Raw genomic sequence first — 17,163 nt, 5'->3', positions numbered from 1 at the left:
CGACTGAGCGACTGAACTGAACTGAACTGTGGTCAATGTGATCAGATTGATAAGAGGCTTATGGAAGCTTCCTGATGGGAGAGACTGACTGAGGGGGAGTCTGGGTCTCCTTCTGATGGGCGGGGCCAGGCACAGTAAATTTTTAATCCAATTTCCTGTTGATGGGCGGGGCTGTGTTGCCTCCCTGTTATTTGACCTGAGGCCAAACTATGGTAGAGGTAATGAAGATAATGGCATAAGAAAAAGTTGGCTTAAAACTCAACATTCATAAAACTAAGATCATGGCATCTGGTCCCATCACTTCCTGGTAAATAGATGGGGAAACAATGGAAACAGTGACAGAGTTTATTTTGGGGGGCTCCAAAATCACTGCAGATGGTGACTGCAGCCATGAAATTAAAAGACACTTGCTCTTGGAAGGAAAGTTATGACCAACCTAGACAGCATATTAAAAAGCAAAGACATTACTTTGCCAACAAAGGTCAAGGCTATGGTTTTCCCAGTAGTCATGTATGGATGTGAGAGTTGAACTATAAAGAAAGTTGAGCACTGAGGAATTGATGCGTTTGAACTCTGTTGTTGGAGAAGACTCTTGAGAGTCCCTTGGACTGCAAGGAGATCCAACCAGTCCATCCTAAAGGAACTCAATCCCGTGTATTCACTGGAAGGACTGATGCTGAAGCTGAAACTCCAATACTTTGGCCACCTCATGTGAAGAACTTACTCATGTGAAAAGACCCTGATGCTGGGAAAGACTGAAGGCAGGAGGAGAAGGGGACAACAGAGGATGAGATGGTTGGATGGCATCACCGACTCGACGGACATGAGTTTGGGTGAACTCCGGGAGCTGGTGATGGACAGGGAGGCCTGGCGTGCTGCAGTCCATGGGGTCGCAAAGTCAGACACGACTGAGCGACTGAACTGAACTTAAATGCATATTCAGTTCAGTTAAGTCGCTCAGTCGTGTCCGACTCTTTGCGACCCCATGAATCACAGCACCTGCAGACCAGTAACACATCCGTGGTCCTGGCACCCGCCCTGCCTGAGTGGGGGACCCGCCTCCTGCAGAAAGAGGCGAAGCAACGGCAGGTCTTGTGTTATTCCAGGTCCACAGGGGGCGGCCTCAGACAAGGGTGAACCCGCCTGTTGAAAATTTGAGACCCTGACCTTGTAAGGCTGGTTTCTGTTCTGGAAAATTCAGTAGGAGCCCACTTCCCACTACAGAAACCCACAAGGAGGGTCAGACACTGGTCCCTCCAGTGCCTGACAACGGGAGCATGACCTAAGGGCAGACTGGACTTCTCACCAGGCACCTAGATCTTGAGAAAGTGACAGCAAGACACAACTGGGGACAGTCCTTGGCACAGCAGCATGGACACGGCAGCAGCGACACCCGGACAAGACCCTCTGGGGCCCGACCTGGCCGTGTCCTCCACTTCCTCTCATTTCTGCTGCTTTCCAAGCCCCAATCTTCTGCTACTGGACACCCTTCCAATACATAGGTTGGGCATTAAAACTTCTATAAAACCGACAGTCAGGACTCTGCAAGCCTTCTGGGGTCTGGCCCTGTCCTCAGGACAAGATCAGGCTCCTCACCCTGGCCTTTTCGGGGTCCGGGGGGAACCCAAGGTGACTGGCAGTGCTGGGAGTCTATCTGGGGGTGAGGCCAGAGCCACCCAGGGAGGACCTCACTTGCAGGAGAGACTGGCTGCTGGTGGTCACGACATGGAGGGGGGTGGAGGGGCCAGTTCAGAACCAGAGTCAGCTGGCGGGGGCAGAGGGGGATGTGGGGGCACGGAGCCGGCCGTGGGCAGAGGCGTGGACATAGGCTCGCCAGGGAGCAGAGCCAGATGGCAGACACGCGAGGCAAGGGCCTCGACGGTGTGCAGCTTGGAAGTGCCGCAAAGATGGAGGACACCCAGAGGGGGTAGGTGTGCCTAAATGCGGGTCTGGGCCGCAGGAGGAAACTTTTCCTAGAGATTCTGCTCTGGAGGCTGCTGCCAAGAGACGACGACTGAGGCTGAGCGCGCTGAGAAGACGAGGCCTGGGATTGAGGGCACCCACCCCGACCCCCGGGACGCTCTGCCGGGGCGGAGGAGGGGTCCCGCTGGAGCTGCAGGCGTGTGGGAGAGGGGCGCCACGAGGCCGCCCCGCAGGCCCGCCCCAGCACACGCCTTCGCGGGGCGTGCACACACGGCATGGCGCTGTGTCCAACCCCCGGACCGAGAGCGCACTGGGGAGCGTGGGTTCTCACCTGCAGGGGCCTCCGGGCGCTCGGGGGGCGCGCGCCCCGTGGCCTGCGGGCCGGTCTCCCTCTGCGGCTGGCGCCGCTCTCCGGGGTTCCCTGCGGGAGGGGGCGGTCAGTGGGGTGGGGGTGGGGGCGAGATCGGCCCGGGAAGAGTGGCCGCGTCCCCGCGGGGCAGCAGTGGCAGCCCGCAGCCTCCTCGCGAGGCGACCGGGGCCGGGCAGCGGCCGCAAGGGGGCGCCGGCGAGCAGGCCCGCCCGCACGTGGGCCAAGCTCCGGCCCGGAGCCCAGGTGTGGCGAAGCCGCCGCAGGACTCGCCGCCTGCCCTACCCCACCCCTAATACTGCCCCCGCCCGGTGCCACTTCCCGTGCCCCGACGCTACTCCCGCTCTGTGCCTCCGTCTACCTACCCGCGAGGCCTCTGGGGCAAGGGCTGAGCGAGGGGGGTGCAGCCGGCGGGGCTGGGCCGGGCAAACCAGTCCAGCCAGTGTGACAGAGCCGGCTGGGATGGAGCCCTGGGCGTGGGTGTGAGTCAGCGGCCCCAGGCTGAGGAAATGACGGGGAGGAGCCGTGCGTGGGGCCCCCTCCCAGCAGGAAGCGGGGGGTGGGGGGGGACGCACACCTCCCCCACAGCCGTCCCCAGGGATCCAAAGGCTGGCCCCTGTGGCAGAACTGCCCGAACCCCAATCAGGACGTCCTCAAGAGCCCTGCCCCAGCTCAGGGCAGGCCGGCCTCTTCCTTACTGCCCCATGTCAGTCCACTAAATGCCATCTGGGCCTTCCAATGTCCAGCCTCTTCCACCAGTCCCCGGCCCCCCCGGCCCCCAGTGGGCGTCTCCCCCGAAGGGGGCAGTGGGTCCATGAACTGCACAGAACGCGCACCCCCCCCCCCCCCCCCCGGCAGCTCCCCCGCCTGCCAGGTGGGCTTCTCCAGCCATGCTGGCTGGGGGCTGGGGCCAGGGGCTCCTGTGGCAGTTGGGTTAGAGTGGTCTGTGACCAGTGAGCACCCTGCCTAGATGGTTGGCGCGTCCCGGGACCCCAGGACGCAGCTCCGAGCCCTGTGGGCTGCAGCTGGAGTTTCCCGGGAGCAGGGGAGGACGGTGTGGGACGGGGTGGAGGGGGCGCTGGTGCCCGCCCAGGGCAGGACCAGACGCGTCCCGACACACAGCCCGCAGTCTGGCTGCCGAGTCGCCTCCTCCAGTTTCTCTCAGTCTCCCTCCCAGTCTGGCCGAAGAGGCCTGTGCCCCAGCAGCCCTGCGCCGTGTCAGCGCGTTAGTCAGCCTTGCGCCGGGTGAGCCACCACGCCGCCAAGTCCCTATAAACTCCCTGGCGCGGCCCAGCCCGCGGAGTGGGTCTGTGAGGCCCACAGACAGAGCCCGGGCCAGCGCCTCAGCCAGGGTGCCAGCTCAGGGGAAGGGCAGACACGAGGGGCTGCAGGAGCAGAGGGCCCACCGTGGCCTCTCAGGAGAGCCCCCTGGGCCCGCCTGACCAAAGCTGGCCAGCCGATGAACCAGGGCCCCCGAGGAGCAGACACCTGGTAAAACAGGCGCCAGATTGGGGGCATGTCTGGCAAACGAAGCCGAGCTCGCAAACCCCGGCCCAGGAGGGCGGGCAGGGCACAGAAGGCCACGGGGCAGCAGGGCCCTGAGGCCAGGCCCCCGCCCCCCGCCCCAGGGTGCCTGGGGGACGAGGCGGGGGTGGCCCCCGCGGGGCACGTGACCAGCAGCAAGCTGGCTCCCCAGGGGCACCCCAAGGTGGCCAGACCAGAGCGGCCACAGGGAGCCGAGAGGCCAGAGCAGGCCACTGCCGTGGGGTCCAAGCTGGTGCTGCTGCCCGCTGCGGACATGGAGGGCTACGGGGTGGGTGGCCTGGCACCAGGCCTGGGCCCGGAGCTGCTGAGGCTCCATGAGGTTGAGCTGTGCCTGGCCCAGGAGCAGCTGCTGCTGGAGGACCGGCGTCGGCAGGCCCAGCTGCACATGCGACTATGGCAGGAGGAGCAGCTGTGGCTGCAGCAGCTCCAGGAGCAGCAGGCCTGGGTGCGCGTGGAGGGGCTGGAGCTAGCCCTGGCCTTGGAGCAGCTCCGCAGCGAGGGCCTTGAGGCGCTGCAGACCCAAGACCCGGTAAGGCCTGGAGGGGACCGGGGTGGAGAAGGCTGACCATCCCGGGGGTGTGGTGACCGTGGCAACAACCCGCGCGGCACATCTGTGGCCCAAAGTGAGGCTGGTGCCCACCGCACGAGGCACTGCAAGGACCACTCAACAGGAAGCCCTCTTGGGCCGGCCTGATGCTAGAAGGCAGAGGGAGCCCAGGAGGGGGCTGTTCAGGGAAACTGAGGCAGAGGTGTCTCTGCAGAGCACCCAGGCATCCTGACCAGGTGGGCCGGGGCAGGAACTGTCCAGCACAGCGTTTGGGACGTGTGGGGTGAGGGCCGGTCCCGAGCCCAGCTGGACAGTCAGCAGACAGGACCAGCAGCCCCTGCCCCCGCCCTACACAGCTCCCTGGCTGCCTGCCTGGCCTGCTGTTTATTACAGAGCCAGTTCCCAGGGCTTGAGATGAGATGGCGGAAGCCACCTGAGCTGTCCTCCGCATTCCAGGAGCACGGCCGCCTCAGACGCGGCTGGGGCTATTTTGGGGAGCTAGGGTCTAACCCAGCTTGGCGTGGAAGAGTGGGTGCCACCGTCCCACCAGGTCTGGGGATCTGGGAGGCATCTGGGGTCCAGGCCCACTCAAGCAGGGGGGCTGCAGCTGGGGAACAGGATGTGGGGCTCCCCTACCAAGCACAGACCTCAGTACAGGCCTGTGTGCTGGGAGGACCCCTTGCTGCAGCCTCGAAGGTGTTGGCAGCCTAGCAAAGAACTCCAATGAGCGCTGTGACAGAAGGAATGGGATTCAGAGAAGAGCGACCAGGGCTCAGGGTGGACATGGGAGGAGGTGCGCTTTCTAGCCCATGCGGACTGAGCCAAGGGCAAGCAGTCACCTTTCAGCCTGGAAGTGGCTAAAGAGAGCATGGCCTGAGAGAGCAGCAGACAAGGTAAAGCACAGCATGGCCTCGGTGGCGCAGAGGGTCAGATGGGACCGTGGGCTGTCTGAGAGTCCCCAACATGGGTTCAAGCCCTGCTGTTTCAGAACCTATATTCAGTCCCCACAGGCCTGCTGCCTGTCTCCATGAGTCCTAAAGTTATGCTCTGAACACTGTCCTTGGGACCCCAAGCCCAGGGGTACAGTCCCAGGGTCAGAATCTGGAAGGGACATCTGAGCTCTGACTCCTCTGTCTCAGGGAAGGATCTTCCTGGGCGGCTGCACAGCAGGTGTCACAAGTCAGAGTCTGAGCCAGGCTGGACGTCAGAGGGGTCACACTCACCGGCAGGGTCCCGTGGCTTGGCTCTGGGGAAGGACTTCCCTGGGACAGCTCTGGGTCCCCCCTTCTTACTGCTCATTCTCCTGGGTGAGGGGGAAGGTCAGGAGGGTGTGCTCAGAGTGGCAGAGGCAGTGGGGACAGCATCACACGGACCTGTGGGAACAGACAGCAGGTGCTGAACTGGGGAACACAGGATCACCCCCCAACGCAGCTTCCTGCCGGATTCCTTGCCCGCCCGCCTGCCCCTGGTTCTTGGCATGTGCGTGCCTAGTAGCTTGGGTGGGAAGGCTTGACATGATCATCTGGCCACAGCTTGTCCCCCTTGCCCTCACGTCCCTGCCACTCAGCCTGGCTCACCCATCCTTACCCCAGGATTGATGTCGGGTACCCATCTCCCGGCTTCAGACCACTGGGCTGAGCCAGCTTCGTCCTAAACACCAGCCTGAGCTGACCCAGCCTTGCAGAAGCCTCTGTGCCCCCAATGCCCCCAGCCCTCCCCCAACACCCCACCCCTCTCTCGTCCTGACCTTGACAGGAGGTGTTGTCGGGGCCCGGGAGCAACACCCGTCTCCCTGGCCCACTCGGCTGACCCCCAGATTCATTTCCCCGGAGGGGGCCTCCCCTGCCCCAGGCTGTGTTGCTGCCCCTTCCCCCGCAGCACTGCTGCCTGGGTGCTGCCTGAGCGCACACCCGTGTTCCCACTGTGGATGTCACTGAGAGTTTGGGGAAGGAGCAAATGCAACTGGGAACGGTTGGGAGAAGGTGACCAGAGACTAGCTGAAAGAGAGGGATGGGCACTATGGCAGGGGAGGGACAGAGCTTGAGGTGGGAGGGCAGGGGCAGGTGCTGCCAGGGGCTTGGGCAGATGATCGAGGGCTGGGTGGGGCTGCATCGTGTAAGGGCCCCTCAGAGAGGGTCTGATGGGGAATTGGGGTTCTGAGTAGGAATCTGAAGTGTTTGTGAGGGAGGCTGGGGGGCTGGGGCAGCTAAGGAAGGGAGTGTGAGTGTGTATGCGTGCATGCACACAAGTGTGGTGGGAGTGTGGAGGGCTCAGGGACTTGCAAGGCCCCCAGTTTCTAGGGACTCTGGGTGCTCATGTAGGTGCCTGTATGTTGCAGGGTTCTGTGGGGGATAGCCCTGCTTGCGTGCGGAGTCTGTGTATGCAGAGAGTCTTTTATGTGTGGACACGGGCGTGCGCCTGAGTACAGCAGGTGCAGGCCTCCATGTGCTTGTAGGGTCCTGTATGGACCTGGGTTTCTATGCAGGGGTCCCATGTAAGTGGGGGTCAGTGTGTGTGTGTGGAGTCCCTTGTGTGTGCAGGTCCTTATGTGCCTGTACAGTCCCTGTCCACAGGTGTGTGCTACGTGTGTGTGGGTGTGCCAGTGCGGGGAGGGGACTGGTGTGGGGAAGTGTCCCCGGTGTGCAGTGGGTCTCCTATACGCGTGGGGGACCCCTCTTGTCTGTAGGGTCCCGGATACCTGTGGGCATCGGAGTGTGCGAGGGTGGGGCTGGCCCGGTGTGGTGGGGGGCACTCTGTGCTCACAGGCCACCAGGCCCTGCCCCGCCCAGGGCTCGGCGCCGCCCTCAAGGTCTCACCTGCTTCACCTGCCTCCCCCAATTCGTAGGCAAGGCCAGAAGCACCGCCCCACGCGTCGGGCTGGCCCGTTTCCTAGCGACTAGCCGGAACTTCCGAGTCACCCCGACTTCCGGGGCGAGGGTCAAGGGTCAGGCTTAGGGCCCTCGAGTCTTCGGCGAACAGATGGGCTCCTGGGGACGCGGGGCCCCGGAAGTCGGGGCCGCATTGGTCTCCCGGGGTCCCGGGCCGGGGTCCCGGGCGGCGCCGCCGGGGGGGGCTCGGCGGGGGTCCGGGGGCACCGGGGCGCGGGCGGGCGTCCCGGGAGCGGCGGCGGCGGCGGGCGGCGGAGGAATTCGGGCGCGCCGCGGGTGGGGCCGCCCCGCCCCCAGGTGCTGCCCGGGCAGGCAGGCGGCAGGGGCGGCGGGCGGGGCGGGGGCGGGCGCGTGAATCAGGCCGCGCGGCGGGCGGGCCGCGGCAGGGAGTGGCTGCCGGACCGACCGGACCGCGAGGCCGCTGGGCGGCGGTCGGCTCCTGCTGCCCTTGTCCCGAGACCCCGCGCACCTGGCCAGGTAGGGCCCCCTCCCCTGGCTCCGGCCGGGCGGGGCGCGCGGAAGGGGAGGCCGCGGCGGGGTGGGGCGGGGTCGGCACCGTCGGCGCCCCCCCGGCGCGGCCTCACCTGGGCGGCCAGCCCGCCCGCACCTGGGCTGCGTCGGCGCTACCCAGAGCGAGGCAGTGGGAGCGCGGCCGCGCGCGAGGGGGTCGGGCCGGGTCTGCCGGAGCTGGGGCCGAGGGGGCGCCACGGCCGCGTGTGCTGGTGCGATCGCGGACGCCCTCGCTCGACGCCGGTCCTAGAGAAGCGAGTGGGAAGGGGCCCCGGGCCCAGATCGAGCCAGCCCAGGCCGCCCCGCCTTGCTCCTGCGCTCGCGGCCTAGCTGGAGTCTGGAGAGCGTGCCGGGCCTGGCCTAGACCCTTAATGGGCGGGCCCCTTCTAGGCCGCCGTGGACTGGGGGTGGCCCGCGTGGCCGGAGCTCTGTCTGGTTTCCTCCTCGGGGCGCAGAGTTCCCTGGTGCCCAAGTCCCTGGACTGGGTGGGTGGACGGGACTCTTGGCCCAGGCAGCTTAACTTCCCGGGGTTCAGTCACTCGCTTTGGCCCTGCCGTGTGCACTGGAAAGCTGCAGCTCACACATTTCCAGACCAGGAGCCGCCTCTGCGGGAATCCCAGCCCGGTCCTCCTCCTGCGGCCTAAAGCCTTTGCCTGCCTGGCGCAGGGCCCTCCCACCTTGTGCCCCAGATTCGTCCCTCTGGATAAAACCCCAGGCCTGCCCGCGGGAGAGACTTCCACTGGAGGTCCCTGGTTCAGGAGCCCACTAGAGCCCTGAGGGCCTTGCCTGGAGGCTTTGTCGGCTCTGTCTGAGGTCAGAGGTCAGCAGCCAAAGAGCGGGATTCCTGCTGAGTCATCAGCCTGGGTGGGATAAGTGCCCTTCCCTCCCTTCTGGCTGGCGTTGGTAGGCAAATGTGAAGAGGCAGCTGTTGGGGTTCCCATAGCTGGGAGTGGCCACTGCCTGGTCCCCAGGTCAGGGGCATGCGGACCTGTGAAAGACAAGCAGAGGCCTAAAGTGGTCAGGGGCCCGCGTGTGGCTTCATGCGGCTGGGCAGGTCCCCCTGTGCACGCCCTCAGGATGGGGCCCCCTCCCCACCCTGGGATCCCCCACCCCCTCTGCATGCAGCCTGGACACTTGGTGTTGATTCCCTTCCTCAGTGAAGGAGGAGGGAAGGAGGCCCCTCCCAGCATGTCTCCCCAATGGGGGGAAGTGGTGCCTCAAGGCTTGTCGCTGGATAGTGCCCCCTCCCTGGTCAGATACAATTCAAGATAACACACCCTGTGGTCACATACAGGGTCAGGCCCCTGGTGCAAACAGGCCCACACCACGTACCCTCATGTGGTCAGCCTGCAACTGGTCCTGGTACAGTGAGGACGCGTGGCCACCCCATTTGTACCCAGATACGCCAGCGGGCGGTGCCCCCTCTAAGGCACAGCAGATTTTCCTCAATCAGACCAAGTAGCCTCTCTGCCGGGTGTGACTGAATACACATGGGGGCGTCCCCCACCCCCACCTCCATGTCACTTCTCCCAGGAGGGCAGACGAAAGATTCCCCAAGTCATCCCGACCCCCCAACTGTCTCCAGCGGGCCACTGACCCTGGCCAGTCAACACTGTCCAGCTGCATCTACAGGGGCTGCGGGCACTCTGCCTGTCGGCCCACATTCAGAAAGCTGCAAGCCAGACAGGATCAGCTTGCTGCGACCCTCCTTCCAGATTAGGGAGATGAGCATCCAGGTATTTCAGGGGTCCAAGGGAGATGGGTCCTAGGAGCCAAATAAAGACCCCCAGCTGACCTTCCAGGACCTGTGTTCCCCCAGGCCAGGCTCCTATGCAGGCCCTTTGGAGGCAGGTGGGCTGGAGTGGAACCAATTGGTGTGGCTGATGGTGTGAAGTTGGGGGAACAGTGAAGGCGGAGAGGCTCACCTGGAGCTGAGGACAAGTGGGCAGTGACCAGGAACTTGGAAGGTTACTGCTGCCCCATGGGCTGGGCTTGGCAGGGGCAGGCCTCTAAGCTCCTGCCAGGATGTGAAGTTCAGGCCTCGGGGAGGGGGAGGGGTGTGCTAGGGGTGCGGCCTAGGGAGGTGTCTAAGATGGTATGGTGGCCAGGGGCAGAGGGCTCCGAGGTCAACAAGTGGGTTGTGGGGCTGAGTGTGAGACCCTGTAGCACGGTGGGGGTGTGGCCAGGGCCTGTGGGTGGGGTGACAGGCTCTGCACTGAGGTCACCTTGGGCCAAGTGTGTTATCAGGTCAACCCTGACAGCTGCATTCTAAAAGGTTTTTAATTCCATTTGTAAAGGGAACACTCCATTTACAGTTACTGCAAAATATTGGCTGCATTCCCACATTGTTCAGGACATCCTTGAGCCTATCTTACACTCAGTACTTTGTACCTCCCGCTCCCCTACATACACTAGTAACCACTGGTTCGTTCTCTATATGTGTGAGTCTATTTCTTTGTTATATTTACTAGTTGTATTTTTTTTAGATTCCACATATATATCATACAGTGTGTTTTTCTCTGACTTACTTCACCTAGCATAATGCCCATCAAGTCCGTCTATGTTGCTGCACGTGACAAAATTGCATTCTTTCTGGCTGAGACAGCTGTATTGTCCAGTGGAGGGAACAGGCCATAGAGGCACAGAGAGTGGTCCAGGATCCCCTGGCTCTAGGGACAGAGGTGCAGGCAGTGCCCCAACTTGTCCAGGATGCACAGTGCCAGGGGCCATAAAAATGCATTCGTGTCATAAAATCAGAAGAAAAAAGTAAATATATTAATACAGTCTGTTTATATTTTCTTTGTAACAACTGTCATATCATTTTTTTTAATGGAGGAAGGAGTCCACAAGTTCCTTGGGCCACAGAGGCCATAAAGTAGCCCTGAATCAGGTCCATGTGGAGCTGGAACTCCTGCTTGGAAGCCGGGCCCAAGCTGCCTCCTGGCCCCTGGTAAGAGGAGGGCCAGCCCCACCGCCAGAGCCACAAGAGACAACGGGCATGTGTTCTGATGTTCCCCCCAACTAGGGGGCATCCCAGGGCCTGGGAGTGCTCTGGAAGACCTCCACAGCCCACTCAGGGTCACTGACAGCTGCTGCTATGATGTGTCCACAAGTGTGTGGGGCGTGGACCCAGAGCCCCTCCCCCTGTAATGCGTCTCCCTGCCCTTCCCCCAGGTCCCTGGCCCCGACATGGCCCGTCGCTCCCAGAGCTCCTCCCAGGGGGACAACCCACTGGCACCTGGGTACCTGCCCCCACACTACAAAGAGTACTACCGCCTGGCCGTGGATGCGCTGGCTGAGGGCGGGCCAGAGGCATACAGCCGCTTCCTTGCTTCCGAGGGGGCGCCTGCCTTCCTGTGCCCCGAGGAGCTGGAGCACGTGAGCCGCCACCTGCGGCCCCCGCAGCATGTCGCCCCCGAGCCCCCCGAAGGCAGCCCCCCCAATTTGGACTTCGATGGCTCCTCCGGTACTTACTGGCCTGTGAACTCCGACCAGGCGGTGCCTGAACTCGACCTGGGCTGGCCCCTGACCTTTGGCTTCCAGGGCACTGAGGTCACCACACTGGTTCAGCCACCACCACCTGACAGCCCCAGCATCAAGGATGAGGCTCGAAGGATGATCCGCTCTGCCCAGCAGGTGTGCTGTCACAGGCTCAGTGGGCAGTGGGGAAGGGCAGCCTGCACTGGGCCTTGAAGCATGAGTAGGAGTATGAGGGTGAAGGAGAAATACAAGCATGCCAGTTTAGGGGGCAAGGGTGGGGTCAGGCCTGGCTGGCCAAGCCTCTCCAGCCCTCAAGCTGTAATGAGGGCTCCCTGGCAGACTTTTTCCAGAGTCATCAGTGGTTTGGTTACCACAAGCTGCAGACTGCACAGGTTTGCCTACCCAGGGTCATGGCTACTGCCCAGAAGCTCAGGGGCTCTGACGGTTGAGGCCCCTTCTCGCCTGGACTTAATGTTCAGAGAATTCTCTAGTCCTGCCCTTGACCTGCCCCCAATACCAAACAGTTGGCAAATAGCAAAGGGAGCCTGTTAAACCACAGACCTATGGCAGCAGCTCAGATGTAAAGACCCGTCTCTGCCCTCTGCTCCTTCACCCCTCTTGCCCAGATGGCAACTCCTTCCCAGGGGCAGGAATGGAGCCTGGGGCTTTGTCTTGCCCCCTCACCCATCCAGGGCTCTGCTCTGAGCTGAACACCCACCCTGAGCTGAAGGACAGCCCTCCCTCCATAGGCTGTAGGCCCTGTGCCGGCCTAGGCCTCCATCATGGGCCACCAGTAGCCCCACGTCTCTAATGACGGGCCCCTTCTGACCCCTGTTCCATGACAGGGCCCCACTCCCCTGCGATGGGGTAGTAGCTGTTGTGGGCATTCAGCGATAACCTGCCCCTGCCCCCAGGGGGTGGGGCAGGCATGAAGGTATGGCTAGAGAATGGTGGGGACAGCAGAGGGTTTGGGCCTCTGTCCCTGCTTCACCTCCCGCAGGTGGTGGCCGTGGTGATGGACATGTTCACCGATGTGGACCTTCTCAGTGAAGTGCTGGAGGCTGCTGCGCGCCGCGTCCCAGTCTACATCCTCCTAGATGAGATGAACGCACAGCACTTCCTGGACATGGCTGACAAGTGCCGGGTCAACCTGCACCACGTGGACGTGAGTGGCGGGAGGGGATGACCGGGAGGGGTGCGGTGAGGCCCCCCCTGCAGAGCCCTAACGCCTCTCCCGCCCCAGTTCCTGCGCGTGCGCACTGTGGCGGGCCCTACCTACTACTGCCGCACTGGGAAGTCCTTCAAGGGCCACGTAAAGGAGAAGTTCCTCCTGGTGGATTGTGCCGTGGTGATGAGTGGGAGCTACAGGTGCGCCTAGTCCCTTGCCTCCCCATTCGAGGGCCTCCTCTCCAGAAGCCCTCCTGTAGCGCCCTACACGCGCCCTAACCCTAACGCGCTCGGCCCCGCCCCTCCCCCACACCGGCCCCGCCCTTTCCCATGGCCCCGCCCCTTCCCCCCGACGGCCTCGCCCCTCCCTCTGACTGGCACCACCCTGCTCCCAGCTTTATGTGGTCCTTCGAGAAGATACACCGGAGTCTGGCACACGTGTTCCAGGGAGAACTGGTCTCCAGCTTTGATGAGGAATTCCGCATTCTCTTCGCACAGTCCGAGCCGCTGGTACCCTCGGCCGGGGCGCTGGCCCGCATGGACGCCTACGCCCTGGCTCCATACGCAGGGGCTGGGCCACTCATGGGCGCCCAGATGCCCGGGGCTCCCACCCCCTTCTCCTTCCCCAAACGCGCCCACCTCCTGTTCCCACCACCTCGGGAAGAAGGCCTGGGTTTCCCCTCCTTCCTCGACCCCGACCGCCACTTCCTGTCGGCCTTCCGCCGAGAGGAGTCTTCGCGGATGCCCGGGGGCGCCCTGGAGCCGCACGCGGGGCTGCGGCCGCTCTCGCGACGGCTGGACGCAGAGGCCGGGCCAGGCGGGGAGCTCTCGGGCCCGCGGGGCTTTTTTCAGGCGCGGCACCTAGAGATGGACGCCTTCAAGAGGTACAGCTATGCGGCCGCCGACGGTGGAGGCGCCGTGGAGAACCTCGCGGCCGCTCGGCAGGTATCACGGCAGACGTTCCTCAGCCACGGCGATGACCTCCGCTTCCAGACCAGCCACTTCCACCGCGACCAGCTCTACCAGCAGCACTACCAGTGGGACCCGCAGCTTGCGCCGGCACGCCCACAAGGCCTGTTCGAGAAGCTGCGTGCCGGCCGCCCTGGCTTTCCCGACCACGACGAATTTGCGCTGGGCGCTGGGCCACGATTTCCGGAGCTCGGCCTGGACGGTCACCAGCGGCTGGACTACGTGCCATCCAGTGCCTCAAGGGAGGTGCGCCATGGCTCGGACCCGGCCTTCGGGCCCGGGCCCCGTGGTGTGGAACCCGGCGGAGCCCCTCGCCCCAACCTGGGCCAGCGCTTCCCTTGCCAAGCGATGACGAGGCTAGGCCTGGAGACGGCGCCCGACCCTGAGCCAGAGCGCAGGGGCGGGCCTGAGGGGCGGGCCGGACTGCGGCACTGGCGCCTTGCTTCCTACCTGAGCGGCTGTCACAGCGAGGACGCTGGCGACGAGGGCCTGCCCACACCCATGGAGGCTGAGGCTTATGACGATGACGTGCTGGTTTCTGGGGGTCGGGCGAACGCTGGGGACCTGCTTCCCTCGGCTTTCCGTGTGCCCGCTCCCTTCCCAGCCAAGGGCCCAGGGCCGGGCTCGGGCAGCTGTGGTGGCGGCGAGGGCCCGGAGCGCGAGGGCCCGGAGGAGGCGGGCCTGGCGAAGCAGGACTCTTTCCGCTCGCGCCTGAACCCGCTGATCCAGCGCAGCTCCCGGCTGCGCTCCTCGCTCATCTTCAGCGCATCACAGGGCGAGGGCACGGGCGGAGCCGCTGGGGCCTCCACGGAGAAGGTGCAGCTGCTACATAAGGAGCAGATGGTCAGCGAGATGCTGGGGTCTGGCGGTGAAGCCGTGCGCTCTGCTGCCTCCACCAAGGTGGCCGAGCTCCTGGAGAAGTACAAGGGCCCCTCTCGAGACCCTGGTGGCGTGGGGACAGCGGTCACAGTCGCCAGCCATAGCAAGGCTGTCGTGTCCCAGGCGTGGAGGGAAGAGGTGTCTGCACCCGGCGGCGGCGGTGGGAGCGAGCGCCGCAGCCTGGAGAGCTGCCTGCTGGACCTGCGCGAGTCTTTTGCACAGCAGCTGCACCAGGAGGCTGAGCGACAACCCGGAGCTGCCACTCTCGCCGCCACCCAGCTGCTGGACACGCTGGGCCGGGGCAGCAGTGGCACGGACCGGCTGCCCTCCCGCTTCCTGTCCACCCAGGGCCACTCCACCTCCCCTCAAGGGCGGGACAGCCCCCCACCAGAGGGGCCTGGGGGGCACCAGTCTGAGCTAAAAGGGAGCCCCACCTCAGCCTACCCGGAGCACAGGGGGAGTCCCACTCCTGGGTTTCCCACCCGCAGAGGTAGCCCCACTGCTGGATTTACTGAGCAGAAGGGGAGCCCCACTTCTGCCTACCCTGAGCGCAGGGGCAGCCCGGTGCCTCCTGTTCCCGAGCGCAGGAGCAGCCCTGTGCCCCCTGTGCCGGAGCGCAGGGGCAGCCTCACCCTTCCCTTCTCTGGGGAGTCTCCGAAGGCCGGGCCCACAGAGGAGGCGGTTGGCGGCCCCATGGAGGTCCTGCGCAAAGGCTCCGTGCGAGTGCGGCAGCTGCTGAGCCCCAAGGCTGAGCGGCGGCCAGAAGATGAGGGCAGCTCTCCGATGCCGCAGGAGAACGGGCAGCCTGAGAGCCCCCAGCGGCCGTCCCTGGGCCGGGTTGACAGCGCCGAGGCAGCTGCAGAGGAGCGGGGCCCGCGGGCGCGCGTGGCTTCAGCCACAGCCAACGCCTTGTACAGCAGCAACCTGCGGGACGACACGAAAGCCATTCTGGAGCAGATCAGCGCCCATGGCCAGAAGCATCGCGGAGTCCCCGCCCCAGGCCCAACCCCGGCCCACAGCAGTCCAGAGCTGGGTCGCTCGACAGCGGCTGGCGGCTTGGCCCCTGACATGTCCGACAAAGACAAGTGCTCGGCCATCTTCCGCTCGGACAGCCTGGGGACCCAAGGCCGGCTGAGCCGCACGCTGCCTGCCAGCGCGGAGGAACGCGACCGGCTCCTGCGCCGCATGGAGAGCATGCGCAAAGAGAAGCGCGTCTACAGCCGCTTCGAGGTCTTCTGCAAAAAGGAGGAGCCTGGGGCTCTCGGGGCAGCAGAGGGCCCTGCCGAGGAGGATGCCAGGGACAGCAAGGTGGGCAAGTTCATGCCCAAGATCCTGGGTACATTCAAAAGCAAGAAGTGAGTCACCTGGCCTTCCAGCCCAGGCCAAGGTGCCTGCATCACTGTCGGGCAGAACACTTGGCCCTCAGCCAAAGCCCAGGGAGCCGGCTGAGCCAGCCAGAGCTCCGCTCCACCCGAGGCTCAGCGGGCATCCCTGGGTCTCTCCTCCCTTAGAGCTTCAGCCCCAGCTGACCGCTGCCTTACCACCCCAGCTCTGGCCCTTCACTCCTCCTCTGGACCCTCAGCCTCTCCATTCTTAGGCATCTTTCTCCCCCATCTCTTTGTGCCTTAGGCCCCCATACTCGGGTCCGTGTGTCTCAGGGCTTCCGTGTCTCAGGGGTCCCCTCTGTTCGTGGCCTGGCTGTGCTGCCCCTGTCCACTGCCCGGCAGCCCCCTCCTCTCCAGGCCTCCCATCTTCTCAGGGCCTGTTTCCGCACCTGCATCTCAGGTCTTATGGCTTATTTCCTGCCCTTTCCCCAGTGCATCCCAACTTCCCTCCCTCCGGGCCCCTTCCCTGGTCCCCGTCCCTTCAGCGGGGGAGGGGCTGCCCTGGTGAGAACTGAACCAGGTGTGGCCACCACTCCTGTGAGGCCCCGGCCAGCATCCTGCAAGGGCGAGAACCCCAGGTTTTGTGGCACAACAAGCCCAGTGGATGATGGGAGTCCCTGGCCTAACGAAGTGTTCCTGACAGACGCATGTTCCCAGGTGCATCCGCAGCCATGCCGCAGAAAGGGGCTGGATGTGGATCCTTGTTCTGTGAGGGCAGAGGATGGCGTGTGATGGCCCCTGAGCCCCGGCACACTGCTCTGAAGGGCCTCAGTGCCCCTGACGTGGGGCCTCTGCACCTCAGTCCCTCATCTTAGTGATCCTTGCCCTGCAGGTGCCCAGCAGACCCAGACTCCACCCTCTTGTGCATCCTTTCCCCTTTGTCACCAGCCCCCCAAAAATCTGTACAAGGGTCCCCGTTTAGCTTTCTTGTATCTTTTTTTTTTCACCTCCAGACAGTAACTGATCTGGAATGATTCATTTTGGCACCAAATGCTTCAAAAGCAGCCCCCGCCCTTACCATAGGTGCTGGTATTGTTAAATTAGTGTTTGTGCTATTTCTTTTTAAGTAGTTTTTTTTTTTAAGTATAGGAAACCCTAATTGCTCTTTGGGGACTGCCGGGTATGGCCGCAGTCCTGACTGAGCCTCTGCGCCCTGGTGGCCTGCGGTCTCGTCACCAAAGCCAATGTCCAGGTTGGGTGACAGCAGAGACTTTGGTTCGAATGGAAAGGCCGCTGGGGAGCCGGATGAGCCAGAGCGTCTCTGGTCCTCGCTGTGCTTGCTGACACGTGTGGTTTGGCCAGGCCTGGTGTGCAACTGTTCTGAGCAGACCGGGCCGGGCCTGTCGCTGATGGAGAGCCCTTGCAGGAAGTGGAGGTTCTGCCCAGGGAGAGGCCAGAGGCCTTCGGACCCTCCCATCTGCGTCCTCCACATCATGCTCAATAAGACCTCACCTCAAATGTGATTCTGCACATTTTGGTGTTAATAAAAAAACACGAAATCTG

At 63.6% G+C, this 17,163-nt stretch overlaps 2 protein-coding genes across 8 annotated transcripts in view; one reads left to right on the top strand and one right to left on the bottom strand.

Annotated features, from left to right (window-relative positions):
- IQANK1 (IQ motif and ankyrin repeat containing 1) overlaps positions 1-7,351 on the bottom strand; it is a 21,257-nt gene extending 13,906 nt beyond the window's left edge. The window contains exons 1-3 of the mRNA XM_088844513.1: positions 7,199-7,351; positions 5,606-5,755; positions 2,255-2,344 (exon numbers count right to left, since the gene is read on the bottom strand). Of these exons, the coding sequence (XP_088700639.1) occupies positions 2,255-2,344; positions 5,606-5,681 (166 nt within the window). The 5' untranslated portion in view covers positions 5,682-5,755; positions 7,199-7,351. The remainder of the gene's footprint in view (positions 1-2,254; positions 2,345-5,605; positions 5,756-7,198) is intronic.
- SACK1H (scaffolding CK1 anchoring protein H) lies at positions 3,765-17,163 on the top strand. Of its 7 annotated transcripts, XM_055432169.2 has the most exons (6): positions 7,625-7,747; positions 10,616-10,730; positions 10,955-11,416; positions 12,261-12,425; positions 12,504-12,628; positions 12,823-17,163. In XM_055432169.2, exons 3-6 carry the CDS (start codon positions 10,970-10,972, stop codon positions 15,632-15,634), a joined length of 3,549 nt encoding a protein of 1,182 aa, XP_055288144.2. In that variant the 5' UTR covers positions 7,625-7,747; positions 10,616-10,730; positions 10,955-10,969; the 3' UTR covers positions 15,635-17,163. The 7 variants fall into 7 exon arrangements, with proteins under 7 accessions (XP_055288146.2, XP_088700638.1, XP_055288141.2 ...); XM_055432171.2 differs by lacking the exons at positions 7,625-7,747; positions 10,616-10,730 and adding an exon at positions 3,765-4,364; XM_088844512.1 differs by lacking the exons at positions 7,625-7,747; positions 10,616-10,730 and adding an exon at positions 7,347-7,436.

The sequence above is a fragment of the Moschus berezovskii genome, chromosome 16, assembly GCF_049115385.1.
Source record: "Moschus berezovskii isolate FMDL1 chromosome 16, NW_MosBer_1.0, whole genome shotgun sequence".
Classification (NCBI taxonomy): Eukaryota; Metazoa; Chordata; class Mammalia; order Artiodactyla; family Moschidae; genus Moschus; species Moschus berezovskii.
Note: the sequence above shows the minus strand (reverse complement) of the source record. Positions and strands in the feature narration are given on the sequence as shown.

Coding starts and splice junctions, on each gene's coding strand:
- SACK1H (XM_055432171.2), top strand. CDS start 3,807: ATGTCTGGCAAACGAAGCCGAGCTCGCAAACCCCGGCCCAGGAGGGCG. Junction 11,417..12,260: donor TGATCCGCTCTGCCCAGCAG/GTGTGCTGTCAC, acceptor CACCTCCCGCAG/GTGGTGGCCGTGGTGATGGA. Junction 12,629..12,822: donor GTGATGAGTGGGAGCTACAG/GTGCGCCTAGTC, acceptor CCCTGCTCCCAG/CTTTATGTGGTCCTTCGAGA.